Source organism: Talpa europaea, assembly GCF_964194135.1.
Source record: "Talpa europaea genome assembly, chromosome: 3".
In the NCBI taxonomy this organism is placed as follows: Eukaryota; Metazoa; Chordata; class Mammalia; order Eulipotyphla; family Talpidae; genus Talpa; species Talpa europaea.
In genome coordinates, this window is record NC_140069.1 from 147,571,268 (window position 1) to 147,594,143 (window position 22,876).

The 22,876-nt window shown below is 60.1% G+C and overlaps 1 protein-coding gene across 1 annotated transcript; it reads left to right on the forward strand.

Annotated features, from left to right (window-relative positions):
* Positions 1-4,090: 4,090 nt before the first annotated feature.
* ZNF282 (zinc finger protein 282) lies at positions 4,091-21,403 on the forward strand (the record flags this gene model as incomplete). The annotated part of the gene is made up of 8 exons (XM_084229966.1): positions 4,091-4,255; positions 6,239-6,658; positions 13,171-13,297; positions 13,686-13,805; positions 15,423-15,542; positions 16,479-16,592; positions 17,512-17,625; positions 20,616-21,403. 8 exons carry the CDS (start codon positions 4,091-4,093, stop codon positions 21,401-21,403), a joined length of 1,968 nt encoding a protein of 655 aa, XP_084086092.1.
* Positions 21,404-22,876: the final 1,473 nt, after the last annotated feature.

Genomic DNA, 22,876 nt, shown 5'->3' on the forward strand with positions numbered 1-22,876 from the left:
CACTGGGAAGATTCAAGAAAAACACGGTAATTATCACCAACATGCACCATCTTCTGCACAGTTTCAAAGCCATTGGTGTGAGCTGCATTAGACCCGTGGAGCAGCTAACGCGGCCACCCAATTGCATCATCTACTCATTACGCGTTTGGACTGAGGAAAGGCTGTGGAGTCATTAAGAACAGAGAGAAGCCAGAGAACTTCACTCACCTGCTGTGTCAAAACTTGTAAAGGAGGTGATGAGATGCCTGTTTGAAGGAAACTAAGAATAAACTCCAGAGAGAAAAGGGAGCATTCTCTCCAACTTTAGATAGGTATAAAGCAGAAACTGTCAGAAGTTAGTGAGAGCCAGAGGGAGAGAATGTGTGTCTGTGTCCGTTCATTTAAGTTTGAATAAAAATGTTAGCAATAGGTGGATCTAAAAGAGGCCACCCCTGGTGGCGCAGGGGTTAAAGACACGGCACTGTCAATCTATCACCAGCCACTGCAGCACGAGTTCAATCCCCAGCCAGGGAGCTACCCACATGGCGCAGCAGACCTCTCCTGTCTCCCCACTGCTCCCTCCGCAGTGGATTTCAGTAGATGTGCCTGTTCTGCTCCCCACTCTGTCTCTGCTGAAGCCTCTCAACCCCACCCCCGCACCTCTGGCCTGCACCCCAGTTCTTATATGCATAAATAAATAAACCTTAAATAAATAAAAGAGGCAAGGATGTTAAAAACTCATTAGTGAGGTCAAGTTGAACCAAATAAAACTCACGTAGGAGGAAATATCTGATCCCCACATTAACACTTTTTTTCACATTAACACTTTTTGCCTCTTCTAAGTAGTGTTGGAGCTTTAATGCTGTATCCACAGAACACCTCCCCTCCAGGAAGTTCTCCCTGATTTTTTTTTTTTAAAGATTTATTTATTTATACAAGCACTGGGTACAGTCAGAAGCGCGGGAGGGTGAGAGAATTCACCAGAGCCAGAGCGGGGAGCAGAGCAGGCACAAGGACCGAAGTACACTGCTGAGGGGAGCAGCGGGCGGCAGGAGAGGTCTGTGCGCCATGCGGGACCCTCCTCTGGTTGCCGGGGAGCAGCCGGGGATCGAACTGGCGCTGCAGAGGCTGCGGGCAGCTTCGAAACCCAGCGCTCAACCGCTGCGCCACCGGGGAGGCCCTGTTCCCCCTGATTTTTAATCACTTAGGAGGTCAATGACTTTGAAACCTGCAGAGCTGCCCTTCTCCAAGGTTGGCGTAACTAGGGACAGTGCTCTAAAGTGAAGGTAGGGGGTTGTGACCACAGACAGGCAGTAGGAGGGGCAGCATGAGGTCTAAGGCTGCCCCTTTTCCTGGTCCAGTGATTCCATTTTAGTCCCTAAGTCTACGTGTTAATTTTGGCACGGGGAGACTCCAAGGCACACATGCAAATCTGGTGGTCTTCTTCACTAAGAGTAAATAAAGACTTTTTCTTTTTTTTTATTTATGCATATAAGAACTGGGGTGTAGGCAGAGGTGCGGGGGTGGGGTAGGGTGAGAGCATTCCCCAGAGACAGAGTGGGGAGCAGAACAGGCAGATCTACTGAAATCCACTGCTGAGGGGAGCAGCAGGGAGACAGGAGAGGTCTGCTGCGCCATGTGGGTCAGCAACCTTGTGGGGGATCAAGCTCGTGCTGCAGTGGCTGAGGATAGCTTGGTAGCACTGACTGAGACTTGAATCCCTGTGTCACTGATTCAAATACTGACTTGGACACACCCAGGCATAGTCTTACCAGCTATCTGGGCATCCCTTGGCCCAGGTAAGCTGATGCATGAAATTAACCATCATGCCACTTAAACAAATGTTCCTGCATTTACAGATTCCCTCTTCTCTGGCCTCTTCTCTACCCTTTAGTTCAGCATCTATCACTTCAAACACCCCATCCAGAGCAGTGGCTATAGAATTGCTGGTGAGGAGACAGAAGGGGGCTGTGGTGTCAGCCCCTACAAGAAATGCTTGTTAACAGTGATACTTGACATTTCTCAGGCACCTCACCCCACTGCTCACCCTGCCCCTCAGTACACAAGAGAACTCACAGGTACCCATGAAGCATGGACACATCACTAGACAGGACTGCTCTTGTTCCTGGATCTCTCCCACCTGTTCCTGGATCTCTCCCACCTGGCATTTCTCTGCCCCAGCAGCCCTGGGGTCCCTGGAGGACCCACGGGAAGGTCCAGCCTGTGCTGCTGCAGCTGCTCCCTCCCTGTGCCCTTTTTGTTTTCCTCTGGGAAGTGCCTAGGTCCCCCATTCACTACCCACCTGCTGTATCCACTGCTGGTCTTTGTGGCCTGTGGGCTGAGTGCTTAGTAAGGTTGGTACGACAAAGCCTGTGTGCTTAATTTCTGAGTTGAGTAGCTTGGTTCCTGTCTCCTGACAGCAGCTGAACTTCTAACCCTGGGCAGTCATCTCCGTGGATGGCTGTCTAAACACCCCGTCTGCAAGGGAGAAACAAGGTGGTGACTACGGTGGTGTCACAGCGCGTGAAGAAGGAAGGCACTGCAGCTGCTTCATGCTGAAAATGCAGTGTTAACGCTTGGGGCGAAGCTGGTCCTCTCCTTCCCTCCCCTAGAAAAAGGGAAGATAAGTCACGCTCAAGCCCATGTGTGCTCTGAAGTGTGTCTCACTGGTGGACATGAACTTGCCTGGACGCTACCTGCCTGGTCCCCCAGGTGACAGTGGACGTGGTATTTACAACCCGGGGCAGCCTATGGCCAGGGAACAGAGGGCCGGAAAGCATCGCTTCTGGGAGTGTGATGTCAACTGGCCTGGAAACTCCTGAGGATCTTCTGAAAATGGCCCTCCAAGCTGCCCTTCAGCTTCTTTTTGTGTGTGTAGAAGGACTGGGGTATAGGCCAAAGGTGTGGGAGGTGCAGGGGGTGAGAGGATTCAGCAGAGACAGAGTGGGGAGCAGAACAGGCAGATCCACCGAAATCCCCTGCTGAGGGGAGCAGCAGGGAGACAGGAGAGGTCTGCTGCGCCGTGTGGGTAGCTCCCTGGCCGGGGATCAAACCCAGGCCTCATGGTGATAGTGCTGAGACTTAACCCCTAGGCTACTAGGGGGGCCCTGCCCTTTAGCTTAGGAAGTGCAGGGGGACAGTGCAGCAGGTCGGCCTCCACAGAGCGGGGACAAGATGGGGACTAGTCATTTAGAAAGACAAACCAGACACTCTTTAGAGGATAATTACAAGGACTTACCTTTCGGGGTAACTACCCTTGCTGCGTGTCTATCATGTGCCAAGCACTGTTCTTGTCTCACTTGACTTGGTAACTGTGGAGAATCACTGTTATCTTCATTAACATAGGGAGAGCCAGGAGGAAGCCCAGAGAAGTTAAATGAATGGGTCACAGTCACAGCTCCTGGGTGAGGTCGCAATTTAAACCCAGGTCCATCCAACAGCAAAGCCCACATCAGCCAAAACAGCCCCTGGCTTCTAGTAGGTGCTCAGTGAATATCTGCGTAATGAATGAATGAAATTCCCCCCTCCTGCCCTGTCCATCACCCGTCCTGGCCTCTCGAGGTTCTCCTCTGACACTGACCCACATGCCAAGGCCTGGGACGAGGCAGCTCAGGAGCGCAGCGCGCTGACCCGGGCAGGGGGACTGGACACGGCGGCCCAGTTCACTCCGCGCCGCCCAAGGCCGCGGGTGGACGCAGGGCCGGCCCCGGGGCGAGGGGGAGAGGCCGGAGGAAAGTGGCCGGAGGCAGAATCACTCCTGCAAATTTCCCAGCGGGGCCAGGCCTCGGTTTCCCTCGCCCGGCCCCCCGTCCCCGCTCGCAGACGCCCCCGAGAGGCGCGGGGGTCGGGCCGGGGCGCGCGGCGAGGCCGGGCCGGGCGGGCCGGGCCGGGGCGCGCGGGCCGGGGGCGGCGCGGCCGGGCGGGCCCCGGCGGGCAGGCGCCGCGCGGCCATTGGCTGCGCGCGGGCCGCGAGGGGCGGGCGCGGCGCCGAAGGGGCCTGTTTGCTCCTACGGGCTGTAGATGGAGCTGTCCGGCCCCGGCGAGGGGGAGCGCGCCTGGCGAACGTTCCTGCTCTGCCTGGCCGGCCCGCGCGGGCACCAGCGCTCCCAGGATGCAGTTTGTGTCCACACGGCCGCAGCCGCAGCAGCTGGGCATCCAGGGCCTGGGGCTGGACGGCGGCGGCTGGAGCTGGGCGCAGGCGCTGCCCCCCGAGGAGGTCTGCCACCAGGAGCCGGCGCTGCGCGGGGAGATGGCCGAGGGGATGCCGCCCATGCAGGTGGGTGCCGCCCCCGCCCGGCGCCATGGCCGCGCCGCCGGGCCGTGGGGGCGGGGCGGGGCGCGGCGGGCCCGGCCGCCCCCGCGCCCCGACCCCCGCGCAGGCCCCGGCCCGGCCCGGCCCCGCGCCCCGCGCCCCGCGCCGCAGGCCCCCGCCGAGCCGCGTGCGGGCCGGGCCGGGCGGCGGCCGAGGAGGCCCCGCGGGGCCGGGACCCGGCGCGGCCGCCAGCGCGTCCCCCGGCCGCGCCGCGGGCCCCGGGGCGCGGGGCTGCGGCGCGGGGCGCGCGGGCCTGGCCGGGGCCCCCGCGGCCGCCGGGGGGACGAGGAGGTGGACGCGCCGGCCGGCCGGCCCTCCCCGCGTGCGCGCCCCGCGGGCCCGGGGCGACGGAGGGACGCGCCCCGAGAGGTGACTTTGCCTCCTGCCCGGCGCCGGCAAACTTGGCCGCACGTTCCCCCCACCTGGGCGGCCAGGCAGGCGCCGGCGCCCCGGCCGGGCCCCGACCGGCGCAGTCAGCATCCCGGGTGAGAGCAGCCGCCGCCGCGAGGAGGCACCGCCGCGGGGGCTCTGGAAGCCCCGGGGGCGCAGCGCGCCCGCCGGCCTGAGGACCCCTGCGCCCCGGTCGTGTCTAAAATGGGGAGCTCCCGCCTGGAGGCCTGGGGATCCTTCCCGGCAGGGCCTGGGGAGCCCACCCGCCGCACCCACAGAGGCCTCCCTGCTGGGGCCTGGTTCTCAGCGGGGCTCTGACCTGTCAGCCGGGAGGTGCATGCTGGGTCCCCAAACCTGCACGAACCGGGCCCGGGGACTTTCTAAACTTCCCCCGGCAGCCCTGTCCCCCTCCCTGGGCCAGGCCCAGTGAAGCCTGAGTGAGCCCAGGCGCCTGGATTTGGTAGGAACACCCAGGCCTCTTCCTCAGCAGGCCCGGGGCCCAGGGCCTGCTCCTCCCTGGCCTGTGTCGCCAAATGATTCCCTGGGAGCGTGGGGTGTTCCTCCGGGACTGTCACAGCTGCTCCGAGTTAGGGCAGTTGGCAGGTCTCTTCCTGGCTGCCCAGGTCACCTCTGAGCAGCAGGCCTCCCCGATGCCCAGCCTGAGGGTGGCCACGGGGAGAGCAGAAAATGACCCTCCTCCCTTGCCACATGGCCCGGCTGTCCTCCATAAGCCTCCGTGCCGGTGCAGCATGGGGCCAGTTCCCAGGTCCCCGCTGGATTGTACCCCCCTCTTTGGTCATAGAACTCAGCTCCCAGTGAGCACCCATGGGAGCTGGCTTCCAGGGTGAGGGCTCAGTGCTGGGAGGTCAGGGGAAGCCCCCGGGTCTTGGGGCACTGGGGCTGGCGAGGGGACCCGAGATGTCCTCGTCCTCTTAGGGATAGCCGCTCCACAGCGAGTGACATTTTTGGGCAAACTTATTTTGGAAAATAGGAATAAATCTTCGTGGTGGGAGATGGCGGTGGCCTGCTCTCCCGCTGCTACGGCTCTGGCCTGAGCTGTGTGTTCCCTCCGGTTGGCAGAGGAGCCAGGTGCTATAGAGTGACCCCCACTTCTCTGAGCCCCGATTTCAACATCTTCCCCTCCAAGATAATCATCTTGCCCTAACCGGCCTCGAGATTGCCGGGAAGATTAGGGCCTGATGAGTTACGTGAAAATTGTGACTGAAACACAACAGCAGCGGCTGTAAAGCGTTCCTTGTTGTCTCCCCCTTGAAAGCAGCAGTTCTGGTCAAGGAGCATGGGGTGTGACACCTTAGGCCAGGGTTTCCAGTGCAGAGGGCCAAGGTGCACATGCATGGGCTGCCTGACCCCCGCAGGCAGGCGGTGGGCGGGGCGGGTGCAGGCCGCTCAGCTACTGCTGGGGACAAGAGCGGACCCCGCTGTCTGTGGGCAGGGACTGGGCAGACGGTGAGAACTGGTGCCACCTGACGTGTCACCCACTGCTCTGGGGCCACCCTCCCCCCACACAGGATAGTCACTTCCTCCCTCTGCACGCAGGCTCAAGAGTGGGACATGGACGCCCGGCGACCGATGCCTTTCCAGTTCCCGCCCTTCCCAGATAGGGCCCCCGTCTTCCCGGACCGCATGATGAGAGAGCCCCAGCTGCCCACGGCCGAGATCTCCCTCTGGACCGTGGTGGCCGCCATTCAGGCTGTGGAGAGGAAGGTGGATGCCCAGGCCAGCCAGCTGCTCAATCTGGAGGGGCGGACGGGCACGGCCGAGAAGAAGCTGGCCGACTGCGAGAAGACGGCCGTGGAGTTCGGGAACCACATGGAGAGCAAGTGGGCCGTGCTGGGGACGCTGCTGCAGGAGTACGGGCTGCTGCAGCGCCGGCTGGAGAACATGGAGAATCTGCTGAGGAACAGGAACTTCTGGGTCCTGCGGCTGCCCCCTGGCAGCAAGGGGGAGGTCCCAAAGGTACGTGGCAGTCCCTGGGGCGGGGATGGCGATGAGCACCAGCACTGATAAGCAAGACCACTCGTGTGGTCAGGCCCTCACACACCTCCCTGGCTCCCTGCCGTCCACTTCCGGTGTTTTCTCAAAACCTGTCTCCATCCTCGCCACCCCAGCCTTCCTCCCCCTCAAGTTATCTGGGTTTTCCCCCACTCCGACTCCCAGTATGTCCACATCAACCCTCCCCTCCCTGCTGGACATCGTCAGCCTGGAAGCGTGCGTTGCCTGTCTCTGTGATAACCTCCAGACCCAGGCCCCCCCAGCCCCCAGTTAGGGCCGTGCCCCTGGTCCTCTTCAGACCAGAATCCCTTAAAGGAGTGGTTTACCTTCCTTCCCTCTCATCTCGCTTCCTTTTTAGTCTTTTATTTTTAAAATTTTTTTTTAAAGATTTATTTATGCATACAAGAGCTGGGGTGGGGTGGGGTGAGAGGACTCACTAGAGACAGAGTGGGGAGCAGAATAGGCAGATTGACTGAAATACACTGCTGAGGGGAGCAGCGGGTGAGGCAGGAGAGGTCTGCTGCGCCATGTGGGTCAGCTCCCTGGCTGGGGATCAAACTCGTACTGCAGTGGGTGCTGATAGCTTCAAAGTATTGAGACTTAACCCCTTGCACCAGCGGAGAGGCCACTTTTTTAGCCTTTTATTAGAAGTTTCAATATATAAAAGTTGTTAGAATAGCATGAGGATCCTCACGAAACCACATCCAACACCAACAACCATCAGCTCCTGGCCAGTCTCATCTCATATCAACCCCTACCCACACCCCCTCCTATTTTATTTTGAAGTAAGTTCCAGACATCAGTCATTTCATTTGTAAATATTTCAGTATGTAACTCTTAAAGGGAAGGACTTTTTTTTTTTTTTTTTAAGATTTATTTTAAATTTTTTTTTTTTTATTTTTTTTTTTTATAGAGGCATGTTTTTATTTATTTATTTATTTGCTTGCTTGTTTTGTTTATACATGCACTGGGTACAGTCAGAAGCGCGGGAGGGTGAGAGAATTCACCAGAGCCAGAGCGGGGAGCAGAGCAGGCAGAAGGACCGAAGTACACTGCTGAGGGGAGCAGCGGGCGGCAGGAGAGGTCTGCGCGCCATGTGGGACCCTCCTCCGGTGGCCGGGGAGCAGCCGGGGATCGAACCGGCGCCGCCGAGGCCGCGGGCAGCTTCGCAACCCAGCGCTCAACCGCTGCGCCACCGGGGAGGCCCCATTTTAAATTTTTATGCATACAAGAGCTGGGGTGCAGGCCAGAGGAGGGTGTGTGTGTGAGAGGATTCACCATAGACAGAGTGGGGAGCAGAACGGGTGGATCCACTGAAACCTATTGCTGAGGGGAGCAGCGGGGAGACAGGAGAGGTCTGCCGCGCCATGTGGGTATCTCCCTGGCTGGGGATTGAACTTGCGCTGCAGTGGCTGCGGACAGCTTCATAGGTTGCATCTTAACCCCTTGTGCCCCCAGGGAGGCCCCATTCTATAGGTTCCCCCTCATTCATTTTCCTTATAACTTATTGGGGGGAGAGGCTAGGCCATCTGTCCTGGTGCCACATCTCGGTGATTCTAGATTCTGCCGAAGCTCGTCTCTGTGGCCCCCTTCCGCGTGCTCCCCTGTCTCGGTACGCCAGCGGCCCTCCCTGAAGCCTCTCCCGTCAGGCTTTGGCCACCTCCTCTCGATCCCATCGGCCTTGCTGAAGCCCCCTGGAAGGCCGTGGTCAGTTCTCAGTCGCCGGCCGTCCTTCCCCCCTGTTGGGCAGGCATTTCCTGCAGAGGCCACGTCCCTGAGATGCTGTTCCACGTGGGCCTGGGGCCCTCTGGACTCTGCTCCCAGCACACTGACTGTTCCATCGTCCTCACAGGTTTTTCCTCCTCTCCTGACTTCCTGAGTTGGGAGCAGCCTGGGCTGGGCCTTGGCCTTTTGCTGGTTGTGCCCATCCCTTCTGATGGCCTCCAGCCTCCCGGCTGTCCCTGCCGTCTTTTCCTCCCTCTCTGTCCTGCCCGGGCCCGTTTTGCAGGACACAGTCACATTCCGGCCTGTTCCTTCGGCGCCCCCATCTGGTGTCAGTCACAGCTCCAGTTTCACATGGCCAGAGGCCTGTCGGCCCCAGGTCACTTCATCCCCACCGGAGACACCGTCCTTCCAGTGCTCAAGTGGAAACTTTGGGATCACACCTGTCTCCCCTTTCTCACATCCAACTTCCAATATATTAGGAAATACCGCCTGGTTTCTTCCTTTAGTCTCACCGTCTGTCCACCCCACCTGCTCTGGCACCCCTGTTCTCTGGTCTCCATCCTTGCCCCCCCATCCAACTCATCCTTAGGGGAGCACCTGGAGTCACCCTCGGAAAATATAAACCGGTCACATCAGGCCTCTGCTTAAATCCCCAGAGTGTTTCCCATTTCCTCTGGGGGAAAGCTGCGGTCTCCTCGCACACCCTCCCCCCGCGTCTCTCACTTCCTCCTGCCCGTTCCTGCCCCGCTTGCTGTCCTGCCACCTCGGGGCTTTTCCTCCTGTGAAAGCCCCTTCCCCTCAGGCCTGTCCTGTCCTTCCCTCGGGCTGAGCACTCACTGGACCAGGCGTCCAGGTCTGAGCAGACACATCCCCGGCCCCCACTGCGTTTTCTGTCCCTGCTCTCGCTTTCTCCAAAGCACTCGGGCCGTCAGGCATCTGGAGCGCTGGCTCCTTTCCTGCCATCCTGGTTGGGTTTCTGTGACCGGAACATCCCTTCTGCCGGGCTCACCACCCCGCGGCGTGCCTATGACGGCGTCTGGTTTACCATCGGGGTGCCTGGGGCTCGGAGCTGCGGGGCTTGAGGACGGGGTCTCCAGACTGGCAGGCTGCTGGACAGTGCCTGGCAGCTTGCGCAGGTGCACAGGGCTGTGTTGTGACAGTGGCGCAGGTTCCTCTGGAACATTCTCTGCCTCTGCAGCCCACCCACTCACGGGCAGGTGGCGTCCGTCTGGCTGTCACTGTCCGGTTCAGTCTGCGCCTCCTTTCAGGCCCTCCCTCCCGTCTGTTGCTGCTGTGGTGACAGGAGCCATGTCCTCGTGTGGCTCTGGCGTGTGCCTCTGGCGTGTGCCTCTGGCGTGTGCAGGTGTTGCCTACCCTCACGGGTGACCCGGTGGTGGGGGCTGGAGTCAGGGTGGGGTCTGAGTCTTGGCTTGGCCACGCACTGGCTGTCCTGCCTCTGGTCAAGGAGGCTTTTGTGGCCTGATCCTCTTCTATTCCTCCTGTGAGAGAAATGAAGTATAAATAAATAAATAGTCTAGTAAGCACATTCCCTCCGAGTTTCAGTATTCTCATCTGTAAATGAAGATGATAACGTGCTTCCTTTGTGGAATTGTGAGGATTAATTGCTTTTGTTTACGAGACACTGTGTAGCTCATTGTATTATTTATTTCTGGGTAATAAATTACTCTAAAATTTAGCAGTCTAAAAATATAATTTATCATCTGGCAGTTTTGGTGGGTCAGGAATTTGCGAACATTTTCCTTGGAGGTTCTGGCTCAGTGTCTCATGAGGTTACGGTGAAGTTGCTGACGGGGCGGAGGGTCCGGTCTGGCTCACTCCCTGGGCTGTTGGCAGGAAGCCCTGCTCCTCGCGGTGTGGGCGCCCCGCGGCTGCCTGAGCACCCTCATGGCATGGCGCTGGCTTCGCCGGCAGGAGCGGTCCAGGCGAGAGAGCAGGAGCGAGCTGCGGTGACTCTTCCTGCCGCTCATGACCCCGTCTCAGAGGCTGTGCAGTCACTTCCGTATTTATTTGTTCACCCAAGTCTCTCAATCCTGCCCACACTCAAGGGGAAGAGAATTAGGCTCCACTTTTGAAAAAAAGAACTGAGAACTTGTGGACACATTTTTGTTTATTATTTTAATTTTTAAAAAAGATTTATTTATATATACAAGAACTGGGGTATAGGCCAGAGGTGCAAGGGTGAGAGGATTCACCAGAGACAGAGTGGGGAACAGAACAGGTGGATCTACTGAAATACACTGTGGAGGGAGCAGCGGGGAGACAGGAGAGGTCTGCTGCATCCTGTGGGTCAGCTCCTTGTCCAGGGATCCAAGTCAGGCTGCAGCAGTGATAGGGCTGAGACTTCTTAACCCCTAGGCCACCAGGGAGGCCCACTGTGAGAATCTTACCTGACATTCCCAGCTGTAACTCAGGTGTCCTCTTGGTCACGCTTGGGCTCTCTCTCTGTCAGATTCAAGGAAGGCTGTTGTCTCTCAGATCCCGCTTGTCTCTCAGATCCTGTGCCACTTGGATTCAGTTGTTTGTTGATTGGCTTGCAGATCATTCTCGGATAGTCTTTTCTAGCCTTCAGCCACCCTGTGGTCTCCAACCTGGTCTCAGGCTTCCGCTGTGTCCTGGGGCAGCGACATCCCATGGGTGATGTCTATTTCCAGCCCCAGGATATGGTCCTGGAGTTTTGTGCCTTCACAGAGTGGTGATGTGAGGGAGAGGAGTTGGTGTGTTGGGAAAGATAATAAACTCGGTTTTGGATACATTTGGTTTGAGTACTTGAAAGGTGATTAAAGAGTCCTCTTGGGGCTGTGGAAATGTGAACCTGAAGGGGAACAGGGAAGGCTGAAGACGCATCTGCAGAGAGGGAACAGGTGGGCAGTGAAGAGAACTAAATTTCCAAGGGAAAGTGAAGAAATTGGGAGGGGGCCCAGGGAGGAAGAGAAAGCAGAAAGGAAGACAGGAGCCGGGCCTCCCTGGGGGCGCAGGGAGTTAGTCTCAGGCCGTCAAGCTGTCGCCAGCCACTGCCATCTGAGTTCAGTCCCAGCCAGGGAGCTACCCACAGGGCACAGCAGACCTCTCCTGTCTCCCCACTGCTCCCCTCAGCAGTGCTTTTCAGTAGATCTGCCTGTTCTGCTCCCCACTCTGTCTCTAGGGAATCCTCACCCCCTGCACCTCTGGCCTGCACCCCAACTCTATGCAAAAAAAAAAGACAGGAGCCATGTGGACAGAAGGCAGCCTGGTTGTGGAGACAAAGCAGGGAAACTTCTAGAAAGAGGATCTGAAATGGTGAAAGTTAACACCTGGGGTGAGGTGTCAGGGTTCAGGGTCACAGACAGAATTTAAGGAGTCACAGGGTGCGACTGTGTATCCCTGGGGTGTCTCACATGAAAGGGTTGCCTGAGGCAGAGTTGAATACAGGTTCTTTTGGGCTGATGACCCTGAAGGGAAGAAGCAGACGGCAAGGAGGAGACGGAAGCTGTAAGAGAGAAAGCGCTGCTAAGGTTCAGGGATGTTCAGGGCCAGGAGGTGGGGAGAGACGAAGGGTGGGGAGCTTGCCTGAGCTATCTGTATCAGAAGATATGGGGGGGAGGGGGCGCCCCACGGAGGCATGGGCAGCGGGAAGGTGGAAAGGGCCTTCCTGCGGGGAGCGGGGCCATGGCAGCAGTCAGCGAGAGGCAGCCGAGGCAGTGGGGTGCGCTCCGGCCTAGCTCACCTGCAGCAGGGAACTAAAACGCAGTAACTGAGCTGCCTCGGTTTTCCCAGGTTGGGAACTTGCCCGAGTCTGGTGGAAGGTCCAGGCGGTTAGTTCTTATCTGAAGATGGGTGGGGAGCTAGCCATCAGGAGGGGCTCCCGGCGTGCCCCCCACACCTGCGCAGGACAGACGCCCGGGGCCGCGCGCTCCTGGCTGCAGGGCTGACGGTGGTGAGCCCCACGGGCCTGACCCCCGGAGGACTGGCTTTCTGACTTGCCCAAAGGTGTTGTATAGGAAAGAACGAAGTCTGTGTGGACTAGAATTAGGGCGCGGTGGGGCAGAGGGGCTGGGGTTCAGATGCGGGCGAAAGAGGGGTGAGAGATGTGGATGTCGCAGAGGTGGCTTGGGTCAGGGAAGGCGGCCGGACCATCGAGTCATGGAGGTGGAGCCGCGCTCAACCATGGGGCCCTAGGGAAGGCCCAGCTGGACTCAGGTGAGGATCCTGGTCAAACTGACAGCCGGGCAGCCAGTCAGATGACCTTGACCCTCACGTGGTGGGCGGTGACCGCAGACGTCTCGGGCTCTGTGCTCCGGGATGCCCGGGACTGTCATGAGCGGGACAGACCTGGGCCCTGGACTTTCCTGTTTTACATATTTTAGTGACAAAAATGTAACTGTGCACGAGTAGTGACCTGACCGGAAAGACAGGTTTGATAACAGGGTTTTGCTGGACTTGGCTCCCAGTCCCCACGCTGAGAACCTGCCGTGCCTCTGGCCCCCTGAGTGCCAGGAGTGACACGTGACTTCGGGTGCCCAGTTTACTAAAAGTGAAATGACAGAGGTGGGGTCACACAGGCAGCGCGCGCCCTCGCCATCGCTAGAGCAGAAGGTCAGAAGCAGAGTGGACGTGCCAAGGAAGAGGACGCTGCTGGATTTGGGGGAGGGAGCCAGGGGAGCAGAGGGGGCTCGGGGACGGGCAGCTGGCAGGTGGGGAGCTGGTGGGGAGGAGCCGGCAGGCGACGTGGACTGAAGCTCTCGCTGGCCCAGGTCCCGGTGACTTTCGTCGACATAGCTGTCTACTTCTCGGAGGACGAGTGGAAGAACCTGGACGAGTGGCAGAAGGAGCTGTACAACAACCTCGTGAAGGAGAACTACAAGACGCTCGTGTCCCTGGGTAAGCACCCGGCAGCGGGCAGGTGCCCCCGCGCACACCTGACGGAAACCCCGGAGACCTCGGCCTGCGCTGCTGGGAGGAGAGGATGACTTCTGGTGGGGTGCGAAGTAGAGACACAGAAACAGGGCCTCTGGCAATGGAACTGAACCCACCAGCCACCATGCTGGGTCACGGGCGGCGTCCTCACGGGCATCTGCCGCTTGCTGCAGCCCGTGTGGGACCAGCTATCTTGGCCATTCTGACCTGTGCTGCAAGTTCCTCACTGAGGTCGCCTGACATGCTCACCTGACAGCTCCCACCTGGAGGGGAGGGCTGGGGGAGCTCGGCCATCACCCTGTATTGGGCCCCTCGGTGTTTCACTCAGCCTCACCTTCCTTCCTCCTCCCAGATGGGGACGGCCCCGTGCCCAAGCCAGATGCTCCCGCCCAGGCGGAGCCCCGAGAAGAGCCCTGTGTGTGGGAGCAGCGCGAGCCAGAAGGGCGAGAGATCCTGATGGATCCAGACGCAGGTGATGGCAGCAGGATGGGGCCAGTGGGCCGGCGAGAAGTCCCGGTCTGCGGGGTCCCTCGTGGGGCAATGAGGTGGTTGGTCACTGACAGGAGGAGATTCAGGCCCTGAGAGCTCACTGGGGGTGTTGCCTTTGGGGTTAGCACTATGCAGCTCTCGATGCCGCTGAGCTGGGCCGAGAGAAGAGCAGCCTCTGGGACTGAGGGTGACCTGCAGAGGCGGGTGCTGTTTGGGGAGCTGCCCTGGGTGGGGAGGCGGAGGGGGCGTGCCAGGGGACCTGATGCAGTGCTCATAGCCCGTTGGCTTCTTGCCTGGCTGTGCCCCCGTCATTGTCACCCACCTTCACTGACACCCCAGCCCAGGCAGCTCACGCTTCAGCACTTGCTCCTCACCCAGAAGGAATCTGGGCCTGGGCAGTCCAGGCCCAAGACTGTCACCCCCAATGGGGGGCGGGGCCAGAAGGTTCCAGAGTTCTAGTCCCCCGCCCAATGGATGTTTCCCAGGCCTCGGCAACCCTGAGTGAATCCTGGTGCTCGGACTCTGTCCTCTGCCTTCCCATGAGAGCTGCCATACTCTGCGCCCTGCATGTGTCCTTCTTTCTAAGTGGACACTCAAAGTCCACTTGAGTCCCCCACAGGGAAGCTCTCAAGGCAGCCCCCCTTCCCGACCTATTCTTCTGATTGAGACGTCCTCCATAGACTCGGAATTCACTCCTATAAAGTGTATAATTCAGTGGTTCACAGAGTTGTGCCACCGTCACTACTGTCTGATTCCAGCGATGTCCATCCGGAGCCGCCCTTACCCATGAGCAGTCCCTCCCCGCCCTCCCCTGCGGGCCCCGAGCCACCCCCAGGCAGCTTGTTTGGCTCCGTCTAGGTCCTGAGGCGCTGCAGACACACATGGTCTGCAGCTGTGGCCACGGGTCCTATATCTGAGGCAGCCTTGCCTGTGTACGGCACAAAACCACGAGCGTCACACGTTGTCCAGCACTGGGCGAGGGAGAACAGGGATCGCCGTGCCCACTTTACGGGTGACCAGGCAGACTGAGAGCCAGGGAATTCCTGACGCCCTCTGGGTTGGGGGCAGAGTTGATCCAGGGATCCAGGCCTTCCGCTCCCTCACCCAGTGCCTTTCCTGCCGCCTGAGCTGTGTCCTGCCAGGGCTGGTGCCATGACCTGGGGGGTGTCACAGGAGAGCACCCCGTTTGCCCATCTTGGGTCACTGTGCATTCTCCACCTGCACTGCATCTCCGCCCAGTCCAGCTTCTCACCCCTCTTGTGTGTGTGTGTCTGTCTGACCACCCCTTGGCCAGTCTTTGTGACTGGGGTAACAAGCAAGGGTGAATGACCCCTACACTGAGGTCAAACTTAAACCCTTGTCCTGACTAGCACCCACCCCGAGGTGGGACTGTTTCCAGAACTCTTTCCCGGACTTATGCCACCTCCCTTTGTCCTGAACATTGATCGCCCTCAGCCCCTGGGACCCCCTAGTTGTCCACCACAACCCCTGCCTCCCGTGCTTCTCCCTGGCAAGTGCTATTGTTCACGCTTCTGACCCCAAGAGTGTCCCGGGACCCCACTCAGGACAAAGACACAAGTGACGTGCCCTCTGTCCCCAGGAGCTGAGCCCCTGGTGCCTGCGCAGGAGACGCCCTCTCAGGTGAAGCGCGAGGATGCCCTGTGTGCCCGGGGTCAGCGGGGCCTGGAGGAACGGGCCATCCCCACCGAGTCCATCAGCGGTGAGTGGGCCCCGGACTGTGCCTGGAGGGGCGCAGGTTCAGCATGTGCCATCTGTCATGTGGTCAGGCTAGGACTGGACGAATCGTGGCTCCAGGACGGGGCTGGAGGCGGGATTCCCCATGGGACACAAACCCAGTGCTGTGTGGACCTGTGCCCTGCACGTCTGGGCTCGGCTTGTCCTGCCTCCTCTCCCTTGTGATGTCAGCTGTCACCTCCTCCTCCCTTCCTTTAAGAGCTACATGGGGTAGAAGTGCCAGGGAGAGGCACTGTACTAGGCTGACAGTGGGGCCTCATGGGTGGGGTCTGCTCCCTGACCGGGAAGCGCTCTCGTGTCTCCTGGCCGCTGCCCTTGTGCTGGGCGCTCACACGCCTGCAGTCCCCTGGGGCATCTGGCTGGACTCTGTGAGAACTCAGCGCACACACGTAGCGTTCTCCAGAGAACACAGTGTGCACATGTGTGTACCTATTTGTGTGTTTCGAGAGAACACGTGACTAGTTGACTGATTTTTTTTTTAAAAGATTTATATATACATACAGGAAGTGGGATGTAGGACAGAGGTGGGCAGGGTGAGAGGGTTCACCAGAGACAGAGTGGGGAACAGAACAGGCACACTGGCTGAAGTACACTGCTGAGGGGAGCAGCGGGCAGACAGGAGAGGTCTGCTGCGCCATGTGGGTAGCTCCCTGGCTGGGGATCGAACTCATGCTGTGGTGGCTGTGGTCAGCCTCATAGGTTGTGTCCTAACCCCTTGTGCCACCAGGGAGGCCCTGGCCCAGTTCTTCTATGCAAAAAAAAAAAAAAGTAAATCTGGGACCCAGCTGAACTTTAAGAGAAAAATAATTTGCATGGAGTGAGAGACTGCCTTGGAGCACAGACTGGCAGGCACTTTTGTGTCCTTGACGCGATGCCTTTGCTGCCCCGTCCCCTCAAGCAGACTCGCCAGCCTCGGCCCAGGATCTCTTGTCCCGGATCAAACAGGAGGAGCCCCCATGTGTGTGGGATCAGCAGGACTTGGCAGAGAGGGATATTCCAACGGACCCCAATTCAGGTGAGCACGCAGCGGGCTTCGTATTACTGGGAAATCAGTCAGCCGAGTCGCTTTTGGTCAAAGGCCAGTGAAAGGGGAATAAAATACAGCACGGGCCTCTTTGGATTTTGGAATAAAACCATTAATAAGGTGGAGAGATTATTATATTGATCGTTTATTGAGTCCATCTGACTGATGAAAATTACTTCACTGATATCTGAACAATAACTATAACCAAAAAAGGCTTCTGAAACGGTGTACGTTCTTCTGTGAGAAAGAAAGAACTTTGCAGCTTCTGGAGTTTTTCTTGAGGGAATGCTAGTTAGATGTTGCTCAGAAAACTTCTGGGGAGGGTCCAGGTATAAAGGGGAGCATAAAGGAACAATGGGGGGCTATGTGCACTCACTCATGTGAGTGGTGCATGTGTTTTCACACACGCTTACAAGACTGGAGAAGTCCCACATCACCTCATCTTGTGGTTACCACCCCAGAGTCCCATCTCATCCCCATACAGGAAAGGGCAGTCTGAGGTGGGGTCTGGAGTTGCTGAGGGCTCCAGAAGCTTCTGTGCTTCCTGACAAAGCCACAGTCTCTACTGCCGTCATGACAGTGGCCCCTGGGTCCCCGGGGCATCAGAGCCCAGGCTCTCCCCCACCTGACCTGGACCTCAGCAGGGCTGAGAGGACTTTGTCCAACTGCTCCAACCAGCCTGGGCTCCAACCTGCCTGGCCACGGTACAGACTTTGAAACAGGCCAACTGGAAATGGGGTGCCAGTGTCCCTGTGTGTGCCAGGAGGCACTTGAGAGACGAGGGGAGAAGGCCCAGTAGTGAGATGCAAATGCCACGACCAAGCTGTGGCCTTTGCTTGAGGTGGCTGGGAACCTTGGGGGGACGCTCAGCAGAAGTGCAAGTGACTGAGCAACCTTCTCTCTGCTGCAGAGTCTCTGATCTCGGCACACGACATCTTATCCTGGATCAAGCAGGAGGAGCAGCCGTACCCGTGGGGCCCACGGGACTCGATGGAGGGAGAGCTCGGCTTGGACTCTGGCCCCAGTGAGTCACGCACCAGTGGGAACCTTAGGTGCTCCGTCAGGAGCTCCAGGACTGAGGCCTGGAATTTGCCTCCTAACGGGGTGAATTCCTGTCCAGGCAGCCTCTCACAGCTGTCCCAAAGCACTGTCCCCTTTCCTTTCGGGCTGTGGCGAGTGTGATAGTGTCCTCTGGCTGTCTTACAAATGGCCACAAAGTGGGGGCTCACCGCAGCAGAAGCCGACTGTCTCTTGGCTGCAGGCCCCAAGTCTGAAAGCACAGGTGGGCGGGGCTGTGCGCCCTCCGAAGCTTTAGGGCACCCGGGCTCCTGGTGTCTGCTGGCTTTGCTGGCCTTGACAAGACCCCCAGTCTCCACCTGCACGTGCTGGCCTCTTTGTGACTGCCCTCACCTGCTGTCAGGACAGCCATCTCGGATCAGGGCCACCTCACCTTAGCCATTTATATCCGGAAAAAGCCTGTTTCCAAATAGGGCCCTGGGGGTATAGTACCAGTTTCTGAAACATGGTGCTTGCAAGTTCCACCCAAAACTTTGTCCCTCGGTGCTGCCTCCCAACTTCTCCAAGTCACCAGGCGCATGTGGCCTGGCCGAACCTTCCCGGCGGCCGTGGGAGTGGGTCCTGGAAAATGCAGAATCAGCAGGGTCCTGCGGGCTCCCACCCACTCTCTGCCTCAGCTTGGGTAGACCCTGCCCTGGGACAGTCTGCCTCCTGTCCTTGACCTCCAGAGGCCTTTGAACCTGAGTATTGGGAGGAAACAGCCCAGGATTTTGGGGTATGGGTGCTTGGAAGCCCTTCCCCTGCCTCTGGCTGGTTTCCCGCAGCGAGCCTGCCCCCTACTGGTTAGTGCCGGGATGTGAAGGGAGCGCCTCCCCTGTGATTTCTTTGTAGTTTCAAGTCCACCCAGATTGTGGTTCCAGGCAGAACCCAGGGGCCTTTGGTGAGGTGTGATAGCAGGTGGCAGAGTCTTTGGAGAGCATGGGCAGGGGTGGGTACAGACGCAGGCTGCTGGTCCTTGTCCCTGCCAGCCTCCTGCCCCCTCCCCAGCTGTGCAAGAAAGACCTGGCGGCCTGTTTGAGAGTCAGACTCAGCCTGACTGGGAGTTGTGATTTAGTGAGAGGCTTCTGGGGTGAATGGCGGCCTGGAGCTGGGCCACCCATAGGTGCTGAGGCCCGAGGGTGTGCTTGGAAAGCACCCGCCTGAATTTCCCGCATTACTTACTGATGTGGGCAGAAGGGCAGTGCCAGCCTTTTAAAGTTTCTTTGACTAAGTGTTTGCCTGATGCCTGCGCTGCACAGTGCTGCGGGGTCCAGAGTAAACAGTGAGGAAGGGCCAGGGGCTCCTTCGTGGGGAACCAGCAGGCAAACAAGATAAGATACAGAGGGTGGGAGTGGGGCTGGGGGTAGGAGGCTCAGGTAGGGGAAGAGATACTTGAGATACCTGAGCTGGCCTCAGGGGAGAGAAGAGCAGAGCGGGAAGAGCGGGCCATGGCCGCGGCTTCTGGGGTGGGGTGGAGCGACAGCAAGCGCTTGAGCGCCTGTGGTCTGTGGGCCAAGTTAGGGTCTGGAGTGTTCTGCTGTGAAAGGAGGCTCGTGGGGGGCTTACGCAGGGTGGTGACAGGGTCACTACATTTTAAAGAGTTGGGGAATGGATAGGAGCGGGATGGGAGCAGGAGCAGAGGCAGGAAAGCCATTTCCAAAACTGGTGTGGTTGGCTCGGACTCGGAGTAGAGATGATGTGGCCGTGGCAGCGTGGATGGGTGTGCCTGGACGCATCGCCGTTGGGCTGACCACGCTGCCTGAGGAGTCAGGAGTGACTCCTGGGTTTGGGTCCTGAAGAACTTGGGTGACTGTTGGTGCTGTTTGCTGAAACGGGAAGTCCAGAAAAGAGCCAGGTTAGCTGTGGAAATCAGGAGTTCCTGGACCCCGTTAAATGCGAGATGACATCCAAGTGGTAACATCGAGTCCACGGCTGAGTAGAGGGTGTCCGCGGGGTAGCCCGTCAGACGGACACGGGAGGTGGAGGTTGCGGTCACACCCGGCACCAGCTACCGGAGGCAGCCCAGGTCTCCCCTGTGAAAAGCACAGGCTCGCGTGAGCCTGCCGTCACTTTTGACTTTCTGGCTATAAATCTAGGGTCCCTCTTACCCCTCGGGTTCGGTGGTTTGCTGAAATGACTCACAGCACACTTGATCCTTGACCAGCCCCGGGGTTGGAGGTGCCAACCGCCCCACGTAGTCAGAAATGCACGGCTGACTTGTGGCTCCCGGCACAGGGGGGCTAATAGCCTGCTGTCACCCGCAGCCTCACCGACGGCAGACATATGGGCACATGCTTCACGTGATAGGTGTGCTGTGCCCTGCATAACCCAGAGAAAAGAAAATGTTAAGAAAACCATCAGGAAGACAAGACACATTAGGTGCTAGGCCGTATTTATTGATACTCTAAATTAGGTCACCTGTTCACAAGACAATCCACGAATAATAAGTGGCCCCACGGGGTTCAAACCCCTGCTGTTCAGGACCCACATCTACTGTCTCGGGTTCCAGTGCAGCCACGTCAATTCAGGGCAGGCCTCCAGACCCCTGGGGCCCCGCGCTGGGAGTTCTAACCTGCAGCTCCCCTTACCCTTGTCCCTGGAGTCAGGACCTGCCCCCCAGCACGGTGGTGTGTGGTGGTAGGAGGGTGCTGTGGCTAGAGAACGCCCCCAGCATCTGTACCCAGCTTTATTGGGGTGTCATTGCATGACGGTCAGATCATGGGCCAGGGAGTCGGCGGCCTCCACCCCGTGCTGGCCCTGGAGCCCGGCCTTCTGGAAGGCTGCGAGGCGGTTCTTCTGGCAGGGTCAGTGCCCCTCCTGGTCAGCAGGCACTGGGGCCCGCCGCGAGCCACCTCGTTGGCATAAAGCAGGGGGGCCTGGAGAAGCCGGGGGTCGGAGAGGCGAGCTCGGGGAGGCGCGGGGGCGCGGACAGCCTCTCACCCGAGTCCTCCTCCCCAGGTGACGGCCTGCTGCTGGTGAAGAACCCGGCCCCCGCCCCGCCGCCGCCGCCCCCCGCCCCGCCGGGGCTGCCCGCGCCCCCCTCCGCGGCGGCGGAGCCCGAGGGCGCGGGCCGGGGCGCGGGCGCGCTGCTGGACGACGGCTTCGCGGCGGCGCTGGCCGGGGAGCGGGGCGCGGGCGCGGACGGGGCTCCCCCGGGCGCGGAGGGCGGCGGGGGCGCGGCGGGGGGCGCGGGCCCCGGGGGCGGCGGCGGGGGCTGCGGGAGCTGCTGCCCGGGCGGCCTGCGGCGGAGCCTCCTCCTGCACGGGGCGCGCAGCAAGCCCTACGCGTGCCCCGAGTGCGGCAAGAGCTTCGGGGTGCGCAAGAGCCTCATCATCCACCACCGCAGCCACACCAAGGAGCGGCCCTACGAGTGCGCCGAGTGCGAGAAGAGCTTCAACTGCCACTCGGGGCTCATCCGCCACCAGATGACGCACCGCGGCGAGCGCCCCTACAAGTGCTCGGAGTGCGAGAAGACCTACAGCCGCAAGGAGCACCTGCAGAACCACCAGCGCCTGCACACGGGCGAGCGGCCCTTCCAGTGCGCGCTGTGCGGCAAGAGCTTCATCCGCAAGCAGAACCTGCTCAAGCACCAGCGCATCCACACGGGCGAGCGCCCCTACACCTGCGGCGAGTGCGGCAAGAGCTTCCGCTACAAGGAGTCGCTCAAGGACCACCTGCGCGTGCACGGCGGGGGCCTGGGCCCGGGCGCCCCAAGGCCGCTGCCGCCGCCCCCCGAGCGGGACTAGGGCTGGGCCGGGGGCGGGGCGGGCCGGGCGGCTCGGGGACCCCGCACCCCGCCCCCGGGCTCCCCCCGCCCGGCGCCTGCCCGCCGCGACCTGCTGGAGACGGGGCCCAGGACCGGCGCGCCCGCCCGGGCCCCCTGAAAGCGGGGCAGGGGACCCCTAGACCTGCCCGGCCGGCGCCGCCCCTCGCCTCGCCTCGCCTCGGGCGACCCAGGGTCTGGGCCGGGCGCCTTCCCTCCCGCAGGGGGTGCCGGAGCGGGCAGCGCGAGGCGAGCCCCCAGGTGGTGGCCCCCCCGGGTGCCCAGGGCTGCTGAAGTCACAGGTGGTGGCAGGGGGGCCCCCAGGGGGCCCCGGGACCGTGCCGAGACGAGGAAATGAGGTCCGAAGGTTAAGAGACGCTGAAGACGGAGGCGCAGGTGTGCGGGAGCTGAGGGGTGCGCTAGGGGCGGCATCGCCGTGGCCACCACACTGCCTCGCGTTTCAGTAGCGCTTTATACTTTTTTAAACGTGTTTTCTATCCGGTATCTATTTGCTCCCTTAGCCTGTCCCTCTGAGGGAGGTGGGGTAGCTTTCCCCTGACTTGGTAAGCTGAGGAAAGTGAGGTGCAGGTGCGATGGTGAACCCTAGACCAGCCGGAAGAGAGTGGCAGAACCGGGACCAGCCCCCCCACAGCGCAGTGTCCCCCCACCACACACACTGCCTACCTCCTTTGCAGAGAGACCTCAGGACGGCCTCCTGGGCGAGCTCCTCCCCCCCAGGGCCCACCAGATACAATCAAAAGCAACGGGTTCCTGGGGAGGAGCAGATGGGCCACGGAGAGTCGGGCTTGTGCTTTTGCAAGGCCCTTCCTGTGTGGCACCCCTGGCGGGAGGGCCCCCCAGGGCCCTGGCCTGTCCCCCCACCTCCAGTCCCTCAAGCTGGTGCAGCAGCCTTTTCACTGCACAGTGGTGGCCGGCCCCCCGAGGCAGCTGGTGCCCAGGTCAAGCCTCACCCAGGATGTCTCCTTTCCCCAGGCCGGAGGGGCGCGGGTGAGGCCCGTCCTGCAGGCACAGCCACCCAGGAAGCCAGTCTCTTCCCGGGCAGGGCAAGTGGGTGCTAGAGTCGGAGCGCTCAGGCCCCTTCCTCCCTGAGCCTCCCAACTGGTGCTATCTGCGCAGTGACTGTGCTCACGCATGGACACAGACCCTACGTGCTCCGGACCCCACAGGCCTCCGGGGCGGCGCTCCGAGGACCCCTTGTGTTGGTGCATCTGCTCCGTGGCCCTGAGGGGCCTTCTCCATTTCTGCGTCTTGCATGGCCAGGCCCGGGTGGGGTGCAGGCCCCAGGACCCTTGTTGGTGTCAAGAATTGACTTTTCCTGCTCCTCCCGTCGATCTGCTTCTCTCCCAGCTGGGGAGCGCGGGGCAGCCAGCGCCCGGCCTCCCGTCGGTGAGCGTCCTGCTTTGCCCTCCCCTCATCTGCGCCGCTCTGCTTTCCT